The sequence below is a fragment of the Protopterus annectens genome, chromosome 8.part0 (assembly GCF_019279795.1).
Source record: "Protopterus annectens isolate FY-2018-M chromosome 8.part0, PAN1.0, whole genome shotgun sequence".
Taxonomy (NCBI): Eukaryota; Metazoa; Chordata; order Ceratodontiformes; family Protopteridae; genus Protopterus; species Protopterus annectens.
In genome coordinates, this window is record NC_056741.1 from 524,571,651 (window position 1) to 524,588,458 (window position 16,808).

Here is a 16,808-nt window from a genome sequence, read left to right on the forward strand (position 1 = left end):
TCAAGTATTGCAAAATAGGGGGAATCTCTCAGAACAAGAAAAGGAGCAACTGCAGAATGCTAAACAGGAAAAAAGGGATTACCTCGATAATGTGCACAAGTTTAGAAAGACTGCTGCTAAGCAACTGTTTTTGATAATTCTAGAGCAAAAAAACTTTTAGCACAATTACTCAGCCAACAGAAAGTGGAAAGGGCCGTCACCAAGCTTAGGGAGCCCATAACAAGGAAGACGAGAGATCCTGTAGAAGTATTGGAAATATTTCTGGAAATTTTACAAAAAACTTTATGAGATAAAAATGGCTAAGTAAAACTAATCTATAAAGTCCCCAGGTATAGATAGTATTTTTGTGGAAGTCTGGAAGGTAGGAGGGGAAAAAACAACAAACGTCTGGAAGGTTTTGTTTAACAGTATTTTAAAGAGGAGTAGTAGTACCAGCATCCTAGAAGAAAGAAGTGGTAACAGTAATACCTCAAGAGGGTAAAGATCCATTGGATCCAGCTTCATACAGGCCCGTTTCAATAGTAAAAAAATATTAAAGAATTTGTGTCTATAATGGCTAAAACAATTACAAAAATGATACCAAAATTGATAGATATGGATCAGTGTGGTTTTGTAGAGGGGAGGCAAACATTTGACAATACTGACAAAACACGGATGATCCAGAGGGAAGCAGAATGAAAGAAAATACCACTGTTACTGGTGGGTTTTGATGCAGAGAAAGCATTTGACAGAGTAGACTGGGACTTCATGAACAGGGCAATGGAAGCATTTTTTTCCCCTGATACAATTATAAGGTTGATTAGGAGTATATTACAAGGGATCAGAGGTGAAAATTAAAGTGGGTGGGGTCCTCTCTGATAACTTCTGCTTGAGTAGAGGAACCAGGCAGAGTTGCCTGGCTTTCACCTTTGTTGTTTGCATTATATTTCAAACCACAGGCAAAGAAAATAAGGGATTCAGAAAGTCAAGGATATAATTGGTAGTCTGGAAATGATATTTTATACATGACAAAACCAGTAAGGGACATTACAGTGTTGTGGAACATTTTAAGACTGTTTCAAATCTTCTCAGGATACACAATTAATGAAGCTAAAACAAAAGCAATAGCTGTAAATTATGTACCACCACACCGTCCAACAATATCCATACTTATGGGGACATGATAAAATAAAGTATTTAGGAGTATGGATTAGAAATGACTATTGTGGCAGCTAAGGATATGTGGGAAGAGGCTAAACAGAAAATACAAAAACTGAGAAATTGAAAGCTTTGCTATATGGATACGAAGATACAAGCAATTAAAATACTTTAGTCACTTTAAATCGTATAAACAGGTCAGACATATTTTTATCAACCAGAGGAGAAGCTGTGGAAATTAATTAAACGAGTTGAAGGATTTTGTCTGGGAAGGAAAGACAGCAAGATTTAAGTGGGATAAGCTGATTCTTCCAATAGAACAGGGCGGACTAGTATTACCCACTTTGAGGGAATATTTTAGAGCAACACAGTTAAAGCTCTTTTCATAGCACAAGCAGAAAACTATAATTCAAAGTGGAAAGGAATGATGATGTTACGGGGGGGCTCAATAAATAAGGAGAGATTGGAATTTTGGATGCAGATTCTTAAGGAGAACAATAAAAATTATATAGAGTTTTATATTCATAAAACAGCAGGGAGTTTTCTAAAAACTAAACTAGCACGAGAATGGAGAAGAAATTCTGCCGATAAGGATGACTGTGGTTAGGGATACAGACAATAGGCAAGAGGGGACTGGAATTTATTGGAGAAAACTGGCAAAGGAACTAGGTATTGAGAGCAAATAACTCGAAAGGGAAAGGTAACAGAATGGGAAGAGGCCAAGGATTTATTTGGAATGCAGGCTAGATATTGCCTTCCCTATCAAGGATTGATATCAGAGTATAGGAAAAGAGAAAGAAATGGGGGGGGGGGTCCTAAACGGAAGACCAGCACACTGGTCGAGTTTTTAATAGAATCTAGAACAGAAGCTGCCGTTAAAAAAGGAATAATTAGTACAGCATATAAAGTACTACATGATTTATAAGAATCAAATCAGATGATCTTAGAAATGATTGGGAAGAGAGACTGTAAGCAACTTACAAAGAGACAATGGGGGGATATATGTATATATTTCCCAAACATGCAACAAAGTCTAGAAGATTTAGGATCTTTGCCTGGTGTTTACATAGGTATTGTTATACCCCCAGTAGACTCCAAAGAATTTTCCCTCAAGTGGATAGAAATGCTGGCGGTGCAACATGCAAAAAAAGAGGTGGCTGGGAACATATTTTTGGGAGAGCTAGCAGACTTTAGGGATTCCCTGTGGACCGCTCTGTCAGAGATGCTGGGTGAGCAGACTGGATTGACTGAGAAGAAGATATTTTTTGAGCTATGATACAGATTCGGAATTGCCTAGACATAGTAAAGCCTTACTGAGTCTAATTATGGTGGCTGCCAAAAAAACAATTACTCTAAAATGGAAATCAAAGTCTAGACCAACTTTATAAGAAGTAGTGAATATAGTAACAGAGATAAAACTACTGGAACTGGGATCTTTACAAAAGGGAAGGAACAAACTACACAGGAAAAAATGGGAACTGTGGGAACAATATATGCAGAGAAGGAACGAGGTTTAAGAGGCAGAATTTGAATCAGCCATACAATACTTAACTGACAGTGAGTGGATAGATAAGTGATATGTTTTCAACTACAGTTGTTTCAATGGTGTCTGTGATGCATCACGTTTCCAACTAAAGTGATGTCAATGTTGTTTGTTTTTCATTTATATAAATGTAAGACTGCCTATGCCATACGTGATACTTTAATAAAGATGTTTATTGGGAAGAAAAAAAAATAAGAGTAAGGGCTAGGTAAGGGGACGGTTTTAATACTGCCTATATGTATGTGGGAAGTGCGGGAGTATTTTGTGTATTGGTACGGTCAAGGAAAAAGTTTTACATAAGGCAAGGTGTAGACTTGGGGTTTGGGTGAGCACACATGGATAAAGTGCTGGGGGTCCAAAGCCCCTGCCCATCTTTACTCATATCTGCTAACCCTAACCCTACAGGTGGTAAAAGACAGAAGCCCTCTGCCCAGCCTTATTCATGTGTGCTAACCCTAACTCTATACAATAGTAAAACTATTCAGACAAAATATGAATGAGAGCAGTGTTACTTTATTTTGCAATTAGTTTAATGGGGGAGGTGTAGGTGGTTTATGTATTTATTTTGGTATTGAGTTCAGGGATTTTTGATTGCCAGGATTACTGTCTCAGTACTTTGTCAATATTTTGCTGTGTGTGTCAGGCTAAACTACTATACTCCTACCCATAACTTCAAATGGCAAGTGTGGATTGGTCTTTCTTGGTGTAGTTCTCCTTCTCAAAGCAATGCAGAAGAGGAGAGTCCCCAACTGACTACTGAAGAGTTAGAGTATTTTCTACCACTCTACAGCTCAAAATTCAAAGGTATAACAATAAACGAAGATTGGTGAAAGAATAACTTTACAACGACTGTATCCCCAGATGTGCAATATCTGAAAATCTTTGTCTGACATAAGACATAAAAGGTGCAAGACAGTCTAACCTGGAAACTCAGCAAGGTTATGTGCCTCTCCCTAGGTCACTAAAATTACAACTACTTGGACCTGGACTGTGAGCAGAATGACAGACCATGAATAATGTCCAATCTTCCCCAATGAAGACAATCCTCTGAGATGGAGTAAAAGATTCCCAGTTCATGGAGACCAACCCATCCTCAGATATGCAACATACGATGAACTAAAGAGGGGTTTCTGTCAATATGGCTACCAGCAGACTTTGTCCATGAAAAATACATAACAGTCCAATCAAGTGCAATGGCCAAAAACCTGGCAAAAACAGCAAGGTCAAATAAACTAAACAGCAGCATCGTGGATTGAAAGTCAGGTCTACTTGGGGAAAGTATGGTTGTGTGAGCATACTGCTCTTGACAGATGTTCATGTAGAAGGATTACTGCTATAGTACAAGAAAGTTAAGTACTTAAAACAATAGATGCGCAACAACAAAGTTCATCTTTGGTAGCATTTTTGACTGACAGGCAGCAAGACCACTAAGAAGGTAAAACCTTCCCATGCTACCTAAAAATCTCCCCTTTCCATCATGTACTCATTCTCCCCTCCTCCATTCTTCAGTTAACAGTGCTGAGAATGAAGAAAATATTTAATGAAGAGGGCTAAGGGTGGCAATGAGCTTGGGCCTGTAGTCCCCAATTTGATTCTCTGTCTCCATATGTATAAGGTGAAATGCTGAGCAAGTCCCTTAACCAGACAGTAGTCCTTAGAGGGTTTACTCTGTTACCAAAGAAAATAGATTAAATCAACTGGGCAGAGTCACAGACACAATTCTTTCACGTCCCATGCTTTTAAATACTACAAGAGTGTTACTACATATATTACAATGTACGCAAACTTATTTATGCTTAACAATGCTGATCGTTTTTTGCTTTACACGTTTACTGTACTTGTGTGAATTTTCAATGTCAAAATAGCTATATAAAGTCATCCACACCTTAGTTTAATTTTTTCCATTTAAAATCATTTATAAAAAGAAACAAGCAAGCTTCTAATCACCAGTGCACAAATGTAAAAGAAAGTGAAACATACCCAGTCTGTGGTAAAAGGAGCTCCATTGGCCATTAGCGTTCTGACTTCATCATCCTGACCAGCACGTGCAGCTTCTAGCAGCTTCTTACCCAAATCAACAAGTGACATCTGAATTGAGATGGACAAAAAATGTAACTCAATAACCTAGCCTGATTTGTATTCAAAATCTAATGTGCAAAAATACATCTAAACTTACAATTGCTGGATTTTAGCACTTTCAAAAATAGCTTAAAGGTATTTTTAATGGATTCCATTTTCACTTCAATCTACTGAAGTGCTCCTAAGCAACATCTGCACAACATTATAAAATCAGAAATTAAAACAGGCAAACTACATGAATTCTAATATCATCCTTTTTTTCAAAATACTACAAGTGACCTGTATACACATTCTACGCAACAGCTTATTCACAAGGGAAAAAAATTCCAAATATGGTATATATACTTTAAAACCTGCAAAAAATAGCACCACCAAATGAGCTACAAAGTTCAGCTTTGGCATATGTGAGTTTCCTAAAAGCCTTCTAAAATGGAACATTATACTTGCATACAAACTCAGACTATAGCACAGATAAGTGTAATAGCCTACCATACAGTATAGTTGTGCAAGCAAACACTAATAGTAGATGCTCGAATAAATCATTGTTGCAGTAGCCTAAGCTACATGGGGCACTTTGCCAAAAATGAGACCAGCAAGTCCGTTTCCAAAGCTTTAAAGGCACCTTCCATGGTCAAAGGGGCGGGGGGGGGGTGATCTAAGGACAAACAAGCAGAGGTAACCAAAAGGTGAACCTTGGAAAAGAATATTAAGGAAAGGTCCCCTGGTTCCTTCTCTCTTTTGCAACATAAAGATTCTTAAAATCCTTTCCGTCAGATATGGGAATACAGATTCCATCACACCCCTGAGGTAGCATCTTATCTAGGACAAGAGGCAACAGGGAGGTTTAAAGTGGATGGATGAAAAGGAATCCTTTCAAAAGAAGGAAAGGAATCCCAATGCCAGTTGCAGCCTTTTTGAAAGACTCACAAAACTCAAGGATCAAATGTTATCGGGGGTCACAGGGGAAAGTGAAGACCTACAACTGGAAAAGATTTACAGGACTACCAGGGTGGAGACAAGGAAGCACATGAAGGGCATATAGTCAAACTGTTTTCTTAGACTGTCCTTGATTTTGGGAAGGCACTCTTCTCTGAGCCTTCCTGACACTGCTTTTTGAAATTTTGCTTACCTCAACGGGAAAAAAGTCATGTACTCACCATAATGTTCCATTTGTGTTGTCTATTTTCATTCTTCCTCAACATATGGGTTGGTATCCGATCCTCAGGTCAGACTCTGCTGCTGTGCTTGAGCTCGTAGAAACCACAAGCTCTCAAGCTCCTCCCTTACTCATAATACTGTAGCCCCCCTCCTTCTCCAGATCTTGTTTGCAGCTCCCTACAGTAAAACATTGCTGCATTTTATATACTATGGAAAATCACTTCCTGGAGCTCAAAGAAAAGGAACTTGGTTCCTTAGGCACATTCTCGCTGTTCCAGAAGTCAAAGAAACATGGTCGGGGGCTGGAGGGAGGGAAGTTAAAGAACAGTGAAAATGGAAAATACAAATGGAATGTTACAGTGAGTACATAACTTCTTTATCTTATGATGTCAATTTTCATTCATTCCACAACATATGGGACAGAATCCCTAGCTGCCTGAATCCTAAGTAGACACTAAGGAAGGAAATTGCTGAGTGTTATAGAGCCGAAGGCTGCTCTTCCTCTCGAGACCAGAGCTAATTTGTAATGAGTAATAAAAGTATGACTGTTAGCTCAATTTCCAGCTGCACAAATATCATCCATGGAAGTTCTGGATAGGAGGGCTGATGAAGTCACCATGGACCTAGTTGAGTGGGCCTTTAAGGCTTAGGAAGGAACAAAGCCAGCTTTTTATAGACAAAGGAAATAGAATCAGTCAGCCATTTTGATAGTTACTGGATGACCAAACTTGATTTCTCAAAAGAATAAAAACTGATCAGATTAAATTTCTCAGATCTGTTTAGATAGAAACGCAATTGTCTATGAACATCCAATAAATGTAACATGTATTCACCTGTGTTGGACAAATTTCGAAAGAATACAGGAAAATTTATGGCTTAATTAATGTTAGATCCTAACACCACCTTAGGAAGGAAGGGCTGGTTCTTAAAGATTAAAGAGGCTTAGAAGATGAGGCTTGCAGATCAAATACTCTTCCAGCCAATGTTATGGCAATGAGAAAAATCGTTTTTCAAGTCAGATATTGCAACTCCCATCTCGCTGTAAATTCAAAGGGTCTGAGTTGGGGCCTGTAACATTAAGATAAGATTCCAAGGTGGAGTAGGGTCCTAGAAGGGAAGCTTTAGTAGAAAGGCTCATTTTAAAAAGGCATTACAAAGATGTGAAGATGCTAACACAAAATTATCAACTCTGACATGGAAATTGGAGATAGCAACTAGCTGAATCTTCACTGGAGAAGGACTAGCCCCTTCACTGAAAATGAAGTCAGGAATTCAAGGATCTTCTGTACTGGTGCTGAAAAAGGGTCCACATCATATTGTTGTGCACAAAGGACAAATCTTTTCCATTTGTTCTTGTAAACTTTTTTTGGTGGAAGCCTTGAAAGAAGATAAAAGAATGTGGTGCACTGAAGATGAGAGCTTTGGTTGTCTAACTATCAATGGAATTGGAAATACCATGCAGTTAACTTGAAGCCCAAGACATCAGAGGGAGTCAGGTCTGTCGGGGTAGACAGGAGTCCTTGAATCAGATCCAGAATCCAAAGCGGGTACAGTAGATGGGGCCAAAGGAAGGGAAACCAAATCTGTCGATGCCAACAGGAGGCAATGAGTATGACCTCGCTCTTCAATTGGGATGCTATCTGTAGAAATTTAGGAGTTAGGGGAGTCTGAGGATAAGCACAGAGGAGTCCTGGGGCCAATTGTGAAGACAGTCTCTTGGTGACTCCCCCTGTGGAGAGATGAGGGCAAAGAACATGCTGCATTTGTTGTTCAGAGGGGATGTAAAAAGGTTGCAGCATGGTTGACCCCACTGGCATAAAATCATTTTTGTCACGGTTTTTGAAAGGTTACTCGTGAGGTAAGAGAATGGACCTGCTCTGTTATCACAATGAATTTCCCAGGAATGTGCATCGCTATCAGAAATCAATTTGAAGAGATTGTCCACTGCCACACACTCACAGCTTCTCAACACAAGAGGTAAGATCTGGTTCCTCCTTGCTTGCTGATGTACCATACTACAGATATATTGTCGGTGTGAATTGCAATAGTCCCTGACAGAACGCAGAGAGTCTTGGAACACCTGCAACATTAGGAGTACTGCTCTCATTTACAGCACACTGATATGCAAGTTGGCTTCTTCGGGTAACAACGTGCCTTGAACAGCCTTCCCCAAGAAATGCTCCTCCCCCACCAGATCTGGGAAGCATCCAAGGTCACTATGGCCTTGGGTTGAGGGAGGACGAATGGATGACCTTGTAATAGTTGATCTAAGCGAATCCACCACCAAAAGAATCTCTTGCAGGCCTGAGTTACGTTGATCTTGGTCTGACATTGACCCCAAGGTCTGTAATACTTTGCAGGCTGGAGATGAACACTGAATTACTCTGCTGACTTGAAAACAAGTGGTTTGAACCATCGGTAAGGGCAGAGATGCCATCATTGACTGTTGTGTTGAAATTGGCTCCTATGAACTCTAGAGACTGAGAAGGCTGAAGTTAAGATTTCCTGTGGTTGACTGTGATGCCCAGATTCGAACACGTTTGGAGTACATAGGTTTGCACTGTTATCAGTGGATGCTTAGTCAAGGTGAAAGGGAGCCAGTCATCTAGGTATGGAAACACTCTGAACCCCTGCAGCCAGAAGTAGGCTGCTACCACTGCCATGCATTTGGTAAACACCCTGAGAGCTGTGGTGAGACCAAAGGGCAGTACTCTGAACGGATAGTGACTGGTTCCTAGCCAGAAGTGTAGGTATCTCCTGAACCGTCTGCTCATTTGTATGTGGTAGTACGCATCCTGGAGATCTATACAGCACATCCAGTCATCCCTATGCAGGAAAGGCAAAACGGACTGAACTGTGAACATTCAGAACTTCGTACACTGAACCAACTTACTCAGAACATTGAGATCCAAAATTGGCCTCCAGTCCCATCTTATTCGGCACTAAAAAGAATCTAAAGTAGTTCCAGATGCTTTCTGATCAGAGGGACCTCTTGGATGACTCTCCTGTCTGACAGCTTTTGTATTTCTAAAGCTGCTGTCTTCTTCTGACTGGGTGGAACATTGGGGATTTTGTTTTGTAACAGTGGTGCTAGGGAAAAGGGAATTATATACCTTCTGGAAATGATCCCTGCACCATAGTATCTTTTGTTAGGTCTACCCAGGCTTTCTGGTGCAGGGATAAATGACCCCCAACTGCCTCCAGAGGTAGGCAACTGGGCCTCCTTTCAGGAGTGATGATACGGCCTCTCAGAGAAAGGATCTCTGGACCCTTGGTTCTGGAGGCCTCCTCGGCTGCATGGGTGATGTCTTCCATTAGAGTTCCACCCTCTGCCTCGGGGGGGGGGGAGGAGGGGTGCCTTCTCCATGTAGCTCATGGATCTTAAGATTTCTTACATCACATCCTTTCACCACCTAGCTGATTCCTGGAAAAGGTTCTTTTGAGGAGTCAAAAACATACACCAACAACAGACAGGGTCTTTTTGTCTTTCTCACAGCTGGAGAGTGTGTCCTTCACCTTTGGGCCAAATAACAAACTTCTGTCAAAAGGAGCATTGACGAAGGATGACTTGAAGGGCTCCTCAAAATCACACAGGCGTGCCTAGGCATTCTCCTAATGGAAATGCCTGAACCTGCCTCTGGAGGTTCATTCAGCTGCATGTGAAATGAGCTTCACAGATAAATATGAAATGGACTGAAGGGTGGCTAACTGTGAAGCAATGGAAGACGCTGCATCAGCAGTAATAGTACCTGAGAGTTCTTTGATCAAATCCCTCTGTAATCTGGTAAAGTGCGACAAGTAATTCAGGCACCTTAGTGCAAAGGTCACTGATGCATATACTCTAAATCTGTCCAGCTCCCTTGACTCCCTTGTTAGGGGTTGGACAGAAAAATTCTGTTCTGCGAGTTCTTTTTTGGTGGCTGTCACCATGACCACACCATCTACCGGTACTCCTTTGTTCCAAGACTCCCTTCCTTTTAGTGGTGCCAGGGTCCTATCTGGTCTCTTTGGGATCAGCTCTACAGAATCTGGTTCCTTCCACAGAATCTGGTTCCTTCCACACCTGCTGAGAGATCAAGTCAATGAGATCATCAGTCGTCGGATTCACCCAGGAGATAGATGGGCCAGCACCAAAAGCCTCCAGGAATACAGATTCCTCTTGAGGATGGTTGCCGGTAGGCCAACCATCCCATTGTTTCAGGATTTCTAAAATGTCTCCAAACAGAATATCATCGGGTGGTAATCTTAGATACCCTTCCCCTTCATCGAAATCCTATCTTCCATGACTGACATCATCGAAATCCTATCTTCCATGACTGACTTCTGAGTTGAGTCCAAGTGCCTCCTCTTGCACTTCCTCTTCCTAAGATCTCCGAAGAAGTATAGGAAGAGAATGCCCTGTGGGGTCACCTGAAGACTTTGGGCTGGCTGCCCCTTTGGAGTAGAATGCTGAGGCTCATGACACAAAGACATCCAAGAACCAGAAGGATGATCCAAGGGGGGTGGAGCCATCTGATCTCTAGATAAGAATACTTTCTCTCCACCACCTTGAAGGTATAATGCCCTGGGGAGAACGAAAGTCAGAGCCGAGAAGACACGCTTCTGGACAGACTGACCCCTCCGACACAGACACCACCCCCGAAGCAGGAGTCAGAATCAAGCTATCGAATGTGGAGGAAGAGGCAGAGACTGCTCTAACAACTTCAAAGTTGATCCTAACCCCTCTGATCCAACAATGAAGCTTCAGTCCAACAGCCCTCAAACTCCAGCACTCTTGCAGACAGTACACTCAGAGAAAGACATTGGATCCGAAGAAAGGGGTAACCTCAGATCTAAAGCAGATGGCACCCGGATACTCAGATCCAAGGGCTCTGAAACCGAAGGAAGGATTGGAGGAGGAGCCAGAATAGACACAGTTGTACAAGTTAAGGCCTCCTGACCCATTGGGGTAGGGGCCGGGAGAACTCTCATCTGTATTTGTGTCAAAAGAAACTTCATCATTCTATCCACGTCCACTTCTGAGAGACTTCTGAACAACTAGGTAAAGGTGATGGAGGGAGAACAACATCTTTTCAGGAAGGGCGATGGGAGCCAAGATGGGACTGGATCCAGAGATGATGCATACCTGGTTCTGCGTAGTGGTTTCGGCTCTGAGGGAGTAGGATCCAAAGAGACAGACCTGGTGTTTGAAGTTGTAGGATCTGATGACTTGTGTGTCAGATCCAAAGATTTCCAGATCTTCTTTCTCAGCTCAGACATCAGATCCAAAGACTGAGACAAACCAGTTTGGTCTGAAGGCCTCTTTCATGCCTCCTTTTTGTCAGACTTGGAGGATTGAGCTCCTGATAGTGATTCTCCGAAGTCAAAGGAAAGAGACCTTTATGTATCAATTTATTCTTCAGATCTAAAAGGACTCAGATTGAAAGATTTACAAATAGAGCAGGTAGCCTGTAAATGCTCAGGTCCTAAACAGTAGACACACTGAGTGGGCGTCAGATAGGGGAATCTTATGTCCACTTTTATCACACTTCTTAAAACCTGAAGGTTTATCTGCCATAATCCCTTCCAGCAACAACACAGCAACCCAAGCACAACAAAAAAACAGGATGGATAGGCAGAAAACTTAAACTACTACCAACAATGATTAACAGGAGACATACCACATCAAGTGGTAAGGAAAAAATATACCAACAATGCTAAAGAAATTACTTGCGTAATAAAGAGAAAGTTGGCCGACAAACAGCAAAGAGGGTAAGAATGATCAATTACGGTAAAAAAAAAAAAAAAAAAAAGTTAACCGTAAGTAGAGATAATGGGTAAAGGGAGGATAATAATTAGAAATACCAGCAAGATAAACAACAAAGAAGCACTTAACGTTCTGAAGAAAGATTCACTAGCAAGCTGCAGCAACCACGTCTGTTCCCAATGGCAGCAAACAAGATCTGTGGAAGGAGGGGGACTACAGCATTATGGGTAAGGGAAGAGCTCAAGTTTGTGGTTTCTACAAACTGTAGAACAGCAGCCAAGTCAGATCCGAGGATTGGATCCAGACCCATATGTTTTGGAATGAATGAAAACTGACAAGACATCACTTATTCTGCTTCATGAAAAAGAAACAAGAAGAAAACTTTTCTATTTTAGTAAAGACCGTTGAAAAAATTTGGATAGCCCCCTGAATTATCCACTTTTATCAAACCTTTTAAAGACCTTCACAGAGGAAGGAGCAAATAGAAACATCATTCAACAGGGAAGCATTCAGGATCTCAGCTCTGACATCCCCTAGTCAATTCTGAATGTAGCCAAGTACATCTCATCACTGATTCAGTGGGAGTTGCTGTAGAAACGGCATCAGTAGTGTCATAAACACATTTCAAAGAAAGTTTACTTACCAGAGACACAAATGATACAAAGAAATTCAGAGATGCCTTAATCCCTGAAGGATGGAAGGGAGTTCGGCAATTAACTTTCTCATGCTGTTAAAGGAAGCCATTGGAAACGTAGATGTGGGAGCCTGACAATTCACTACTACGAAAGCTAAAGGTGTTAGTGGTACAAACATTCTTCCCAAACCTATTAAAGGCTTTTCCCAGCTTGTCAGAAGAAACACAGCTAGGTACCATAAAGAGTTTGTCAAAAGACGATTTTGATAATGAAATTACTGCAGGATCTGACAAAATGAATTTGTGGGTCTGGTGTACCTTATATAATTAACCAGACTTTCTGGAAGCGGGTGGCTAACTTTCAAGCAAGTTGTTTGCTGCAACCCCATTCTGTGAGAGTGGGAAATTGAGAAACACAGTCTCAGTCTAAATCCTGTTCCTTAGACTGAGAATCCAAATCTGAGATACAGGAAAATATTTTCCTTTCCAAGTGAGGGAAAGACTCAGCACTTAAGGACTGAAAGGCCTAATCAATCCTCTTTATCTGCTTTTGGTCAGGACAGATATATAATTATAGGTTTTATTTTTCAGGAAGACCCCCTCCCCTCGAAAAACAGCAGCTTGAAGGAATGAAACTCCTCAGAGCATCTTAGCTAAGAAGCATCTCCCGGTCCCTTCCCAGATGCCTGCAAGAATGTTTCTCCCTCAGTCATCAAGGACAGCTGAACAGCCACAGGAGTATTTACCTACCTCCTAGTTTTCCTGCTTGCAGCTTTCGGAGGGAATGATTTAAGTTACCAGGACTGAGTCCATGTCCTTGCTACAAAATGTCTGGCAAGTGTCTTAAAGAACCAGTCCTACCTCCAGCCAGGTGAGTTAAATTTTGAGGCAAAATTGTTTTAGTGACAACCACCAAACACACTTGCCGCAGCCCCCAATAACACTTTTTGACAGAAATATAACATTTTTCTCACAAAAAAATGAGATCATTAGAAGAAAGGAATCCCCACAAGGAACCTGGACAGTCCATCTTTAAAAAAGGTTCCAGACAATTGGTTAGCAGAGCTTATAGACAGTGAAACAATATACCCAGATAAAAGTGTTTGAGGTAAAATAAAATTACAACCCCCCCCCCCCAAACCACAAGTCATTACACACAATATTTGCCAGAAAGTAACCTTTAGCGACAATCACTAAAAAGACTACTTCTAGCCATTAGCATAATTTTTTGACGGAAAAAAAATACTTTTTTCCTTAAAAAAAAATGAAGTCTTCCAGAATGGGGTACTCAACGGCCCATCCTTGGAGAAATGTTAGCTGACTGATAAAAAAAGCACACTTCAAGAATGTTCTGAAATTCTGGCGGCCAGGCCATTGACTGTATTCTCTCTCTCCAAGTTACAAAGTGACTAGGGTGAACAAAGGTTCCACAAAGCTTTGGGATTTACTTGTCTTTGCTGACTAGGAAAGTCTGACTGGCAAAGCTCATTTTCAGTGGAGGCCCAGTTAATAAAGCTACAGCAGATACATTCATGAAACTCATGACACAATTTTCTTTTTACAAAGATACATTGAATAGGTCACTCTGTATCTATATACGTCTTAAAACAGGTAATTGCTCTGTAGTGACACTATACAAAGGTAAACAAGTTATTTCTTCTCTGGTGACATTATACAGGATACTAAATCCCAAGTACAAAACATTTACTATGCAAACATTTCATGTGCATTACATGCAACAAGCAAATATCTAGGACTTACAAGACATGGGTAAGGTGGGTTACAGTACACATTAGGAATAATGAGGTAAAGAATTTGAAATGTTAGTTGATAGGAAAAGAACAGTTAAAGTTAGAAGAGGAGAGAGGCAATCTATAGCCGGTGAGTCAAAGATAGTGGGGGTAAGAATGTTAGGGTACATAATGACAGAATCTGGTTATAAAAGAGAGAGTGGTGAAGAGTAGATGAAGGAGACTGATAAAGCAGGAAAGATAGAAAAAAACAAATGTAAAGTGGGATTAAGACAGGAAGGCAACTGTGGAGAAGTGGTAGAAAAGCAGAGGTTATAAAGGGATGAAGGGTATGAGCTGAAAGGAAAACGGGCACAAACTCATGCGGTTTTAAGTTTTATTTTAATGAGGGCGTAAAGGCAGAAATTTTATAGTCTGTATTAGGTATGTTATGACAGTGTTCCTGAGTTTAGATAATGTTATGGGAGTACAGTGAGTCACCTGCAAGGTTATTAGACTTTGTTGTGATTACTAAAGGATTATTGGCTGAGCAAAGGTGTCTACCTGGAGAGAAGTGTTGCAGGGGTATCTTCTAGTGCTGGACATTTTTCTGGTGCATATACAAGATTGCGTGGGGTAATAAACCGAGCATGTTAAACACATGGGTAGCTCACGCCAGTTTAGTTGTTTCAGGGCTCAGCAATTATACAGTCCTATATGCAAGGTTGGCAGCAACTCTGGCTATGTTATTGGAACAGGGAGAGAGTTTAGGTTTAAAAGTGTAGAATACAAGTTTCTAAGAATAGGCAAATCATGTAGCTGGGATGGAAGAAGATAGGTACATGCTACCATCAGTCTTGCAATGTCCTTCAAGTAATTTTTAGCTTTACAGAGGAAGTAAGAGAGCGTTTCTCATGTACATTTTAATGGTTTGCAACAGGTGGTAAAATCTGAGGTTACTGTCAATTAGGGCACCCACAACTTTTGTCTGGGTTACAGCTTTGATTTTTGTGTTGTTGTTTGAGGTTATGTTGAAAGATCATGGTTTCATTTGGTATTGGAACAAAGAGCATTTTTAAGATTTAAAATTAGATTTGAATCTTTTAACCAAGTTTCAATAGCAGGGAAAGAATTTTGGGTGATGTCCTACAGTGCTGTAGGGATGGGGCTGCACATTTAACGGCAGAGTCAGGAAGCTGGCTTCCAGTCATAGGCAGGATGTCCTGTACAGCTTAGGCTGCTACAACAGTGACAAAGATGAACATCAGCAGACATTAGGAATGGTCACTGTGGCAGTCTGTTATTACATTTTGGTTTTATTCTCCTTATCAGCCTTCATTTCTGGCCAGAAACTTCACCAGTTATGCTTTGTTTCCTTTAAAGGCCGATGTTGGTCTCATAACACCATTCCTTTGAACTCTAGTTGGTGTATTAAATTCCTTACACAACTAGTGTTACTAGAAGCTCTCGTAAAGTCTTCAGCCTCTGAAAAGCTCTCAATGGGCCTTGTGGTTATAATTCCTTAGAGAATTAACTGTAATATGAAATCTACTATACATGTTAAAATGCATACAACAGAAAAGAAAGCCAATCACACACAAAGTGGCGGATTAAGTTCATCTTGGACCCTGGATAGTTTTCAAACACGGAAAGCCAGACAGTTAACTGAGTAAACGATTAAAAACACAGTTACTTTCATATAAAAACAGCCCCACCACCCACCCAGCAGTCCAGGCTCCTTTGCTGAGCAACACCTCCACCTCCTCTAGCTGTAATATGAAATACTACCGCTTTACATTTTGAAACAAGAAATCAGGGGGAGAGCAAAACAATGATGAGGGACAAAAAACAAACAAAAAAATAATAATAATCAGTGGGGAAGACTATAAAAATTGTTCTTGTATCTTAAGGTTGATAGAATAACAGGTTTTGCATTAGACTGCATTTTGTGAAGAATGTAAAAAAATTAAAACTCAACTGCCATTACATTTCTCAACAACTTACTGGACAACCACAAAACTGATGACATAGCAAAATACAAGACAAAACATTCATCCTAAATATGGTACAGCTGAAATGTAGTTTCCTGGCACCACAAACTTTTATGAAAAGTAAAGCCATCTTAAGTATTAAAAAAATAAAAATAAAGCAAGCATGGACAAGTGGTCATAAACATAACCATCAGTAAAACTACGTTAATTCAATAAAATTCAACAAGTGTTTCTCATAGTTTACTAATTAATGTCTGCTAGTCACATTTCTGACCCTCATTTTGATCTTTTCTACTTTATTCTCTATAAACGTACGTTACTTACTCCTGCCTCCAGTCCACAGGAAGGGCACAGATGGTTTCCAGGAATGAACTGACAAATGCTGCTGAAATAATTTCAAGTCTGTCTGCTGTTACCCCATATGTGGCTTTAAACTATGATGTGGTTCCCAGAATGCACAGAGATAGAAGGATGGACACCTGAAGGAATAAAATGTCCATAAAGTCCAAAACAGTGCCACTGCATGAAGAAAAAAGTCTTGTTTTGCTACTAAATCAGCAAGAACTTCAAGTCCTTCAAAAAACTGTTATTCCAGTAACTGTTTAACTCCAACTGGGAGTTCCACTGAAGTGGTCTTCAAGCCAGTTACAGCCCTGCCTGCAAGCAGTGAGCCTCAGGTGCCCAACCAAATCACCCCCATTATAATCTACCATTGTTTACACCTCATCAAATGGAGGCAGAGTAGTTTGAACTTTATTGCTACTGCTACAGTGATCACTACTCTAAGACC

General features: G+C 40.6%; 1 protein-coding gene across 3 annotated transcripts in view; it reads right to left on the reverse strand.

The window, feature by feature from the left end:
* The window catches only part of GABPB2 (GA binding protein transcription factor subunit beta 2), a 1,188,026-nt gene that overhangs the window by 1,104,546 nt on the left and 66,672 nt on the right, over positions 1-16,808 (reverse strand). For all 3 annotated transcript variants that reach the window (XM_044080023.1, XM_044080025.1, XM_044080024.1), the window contains exon 2: positions 4,661-4,768. In XM_044080023.1, the coding sequence (XP_043935958.1) occupies positions 4,661-4,768 (108 nt within the window). The remainder of the gene's footprint in view (positions 1-4,660; positions 4,769-16,808) is intronic.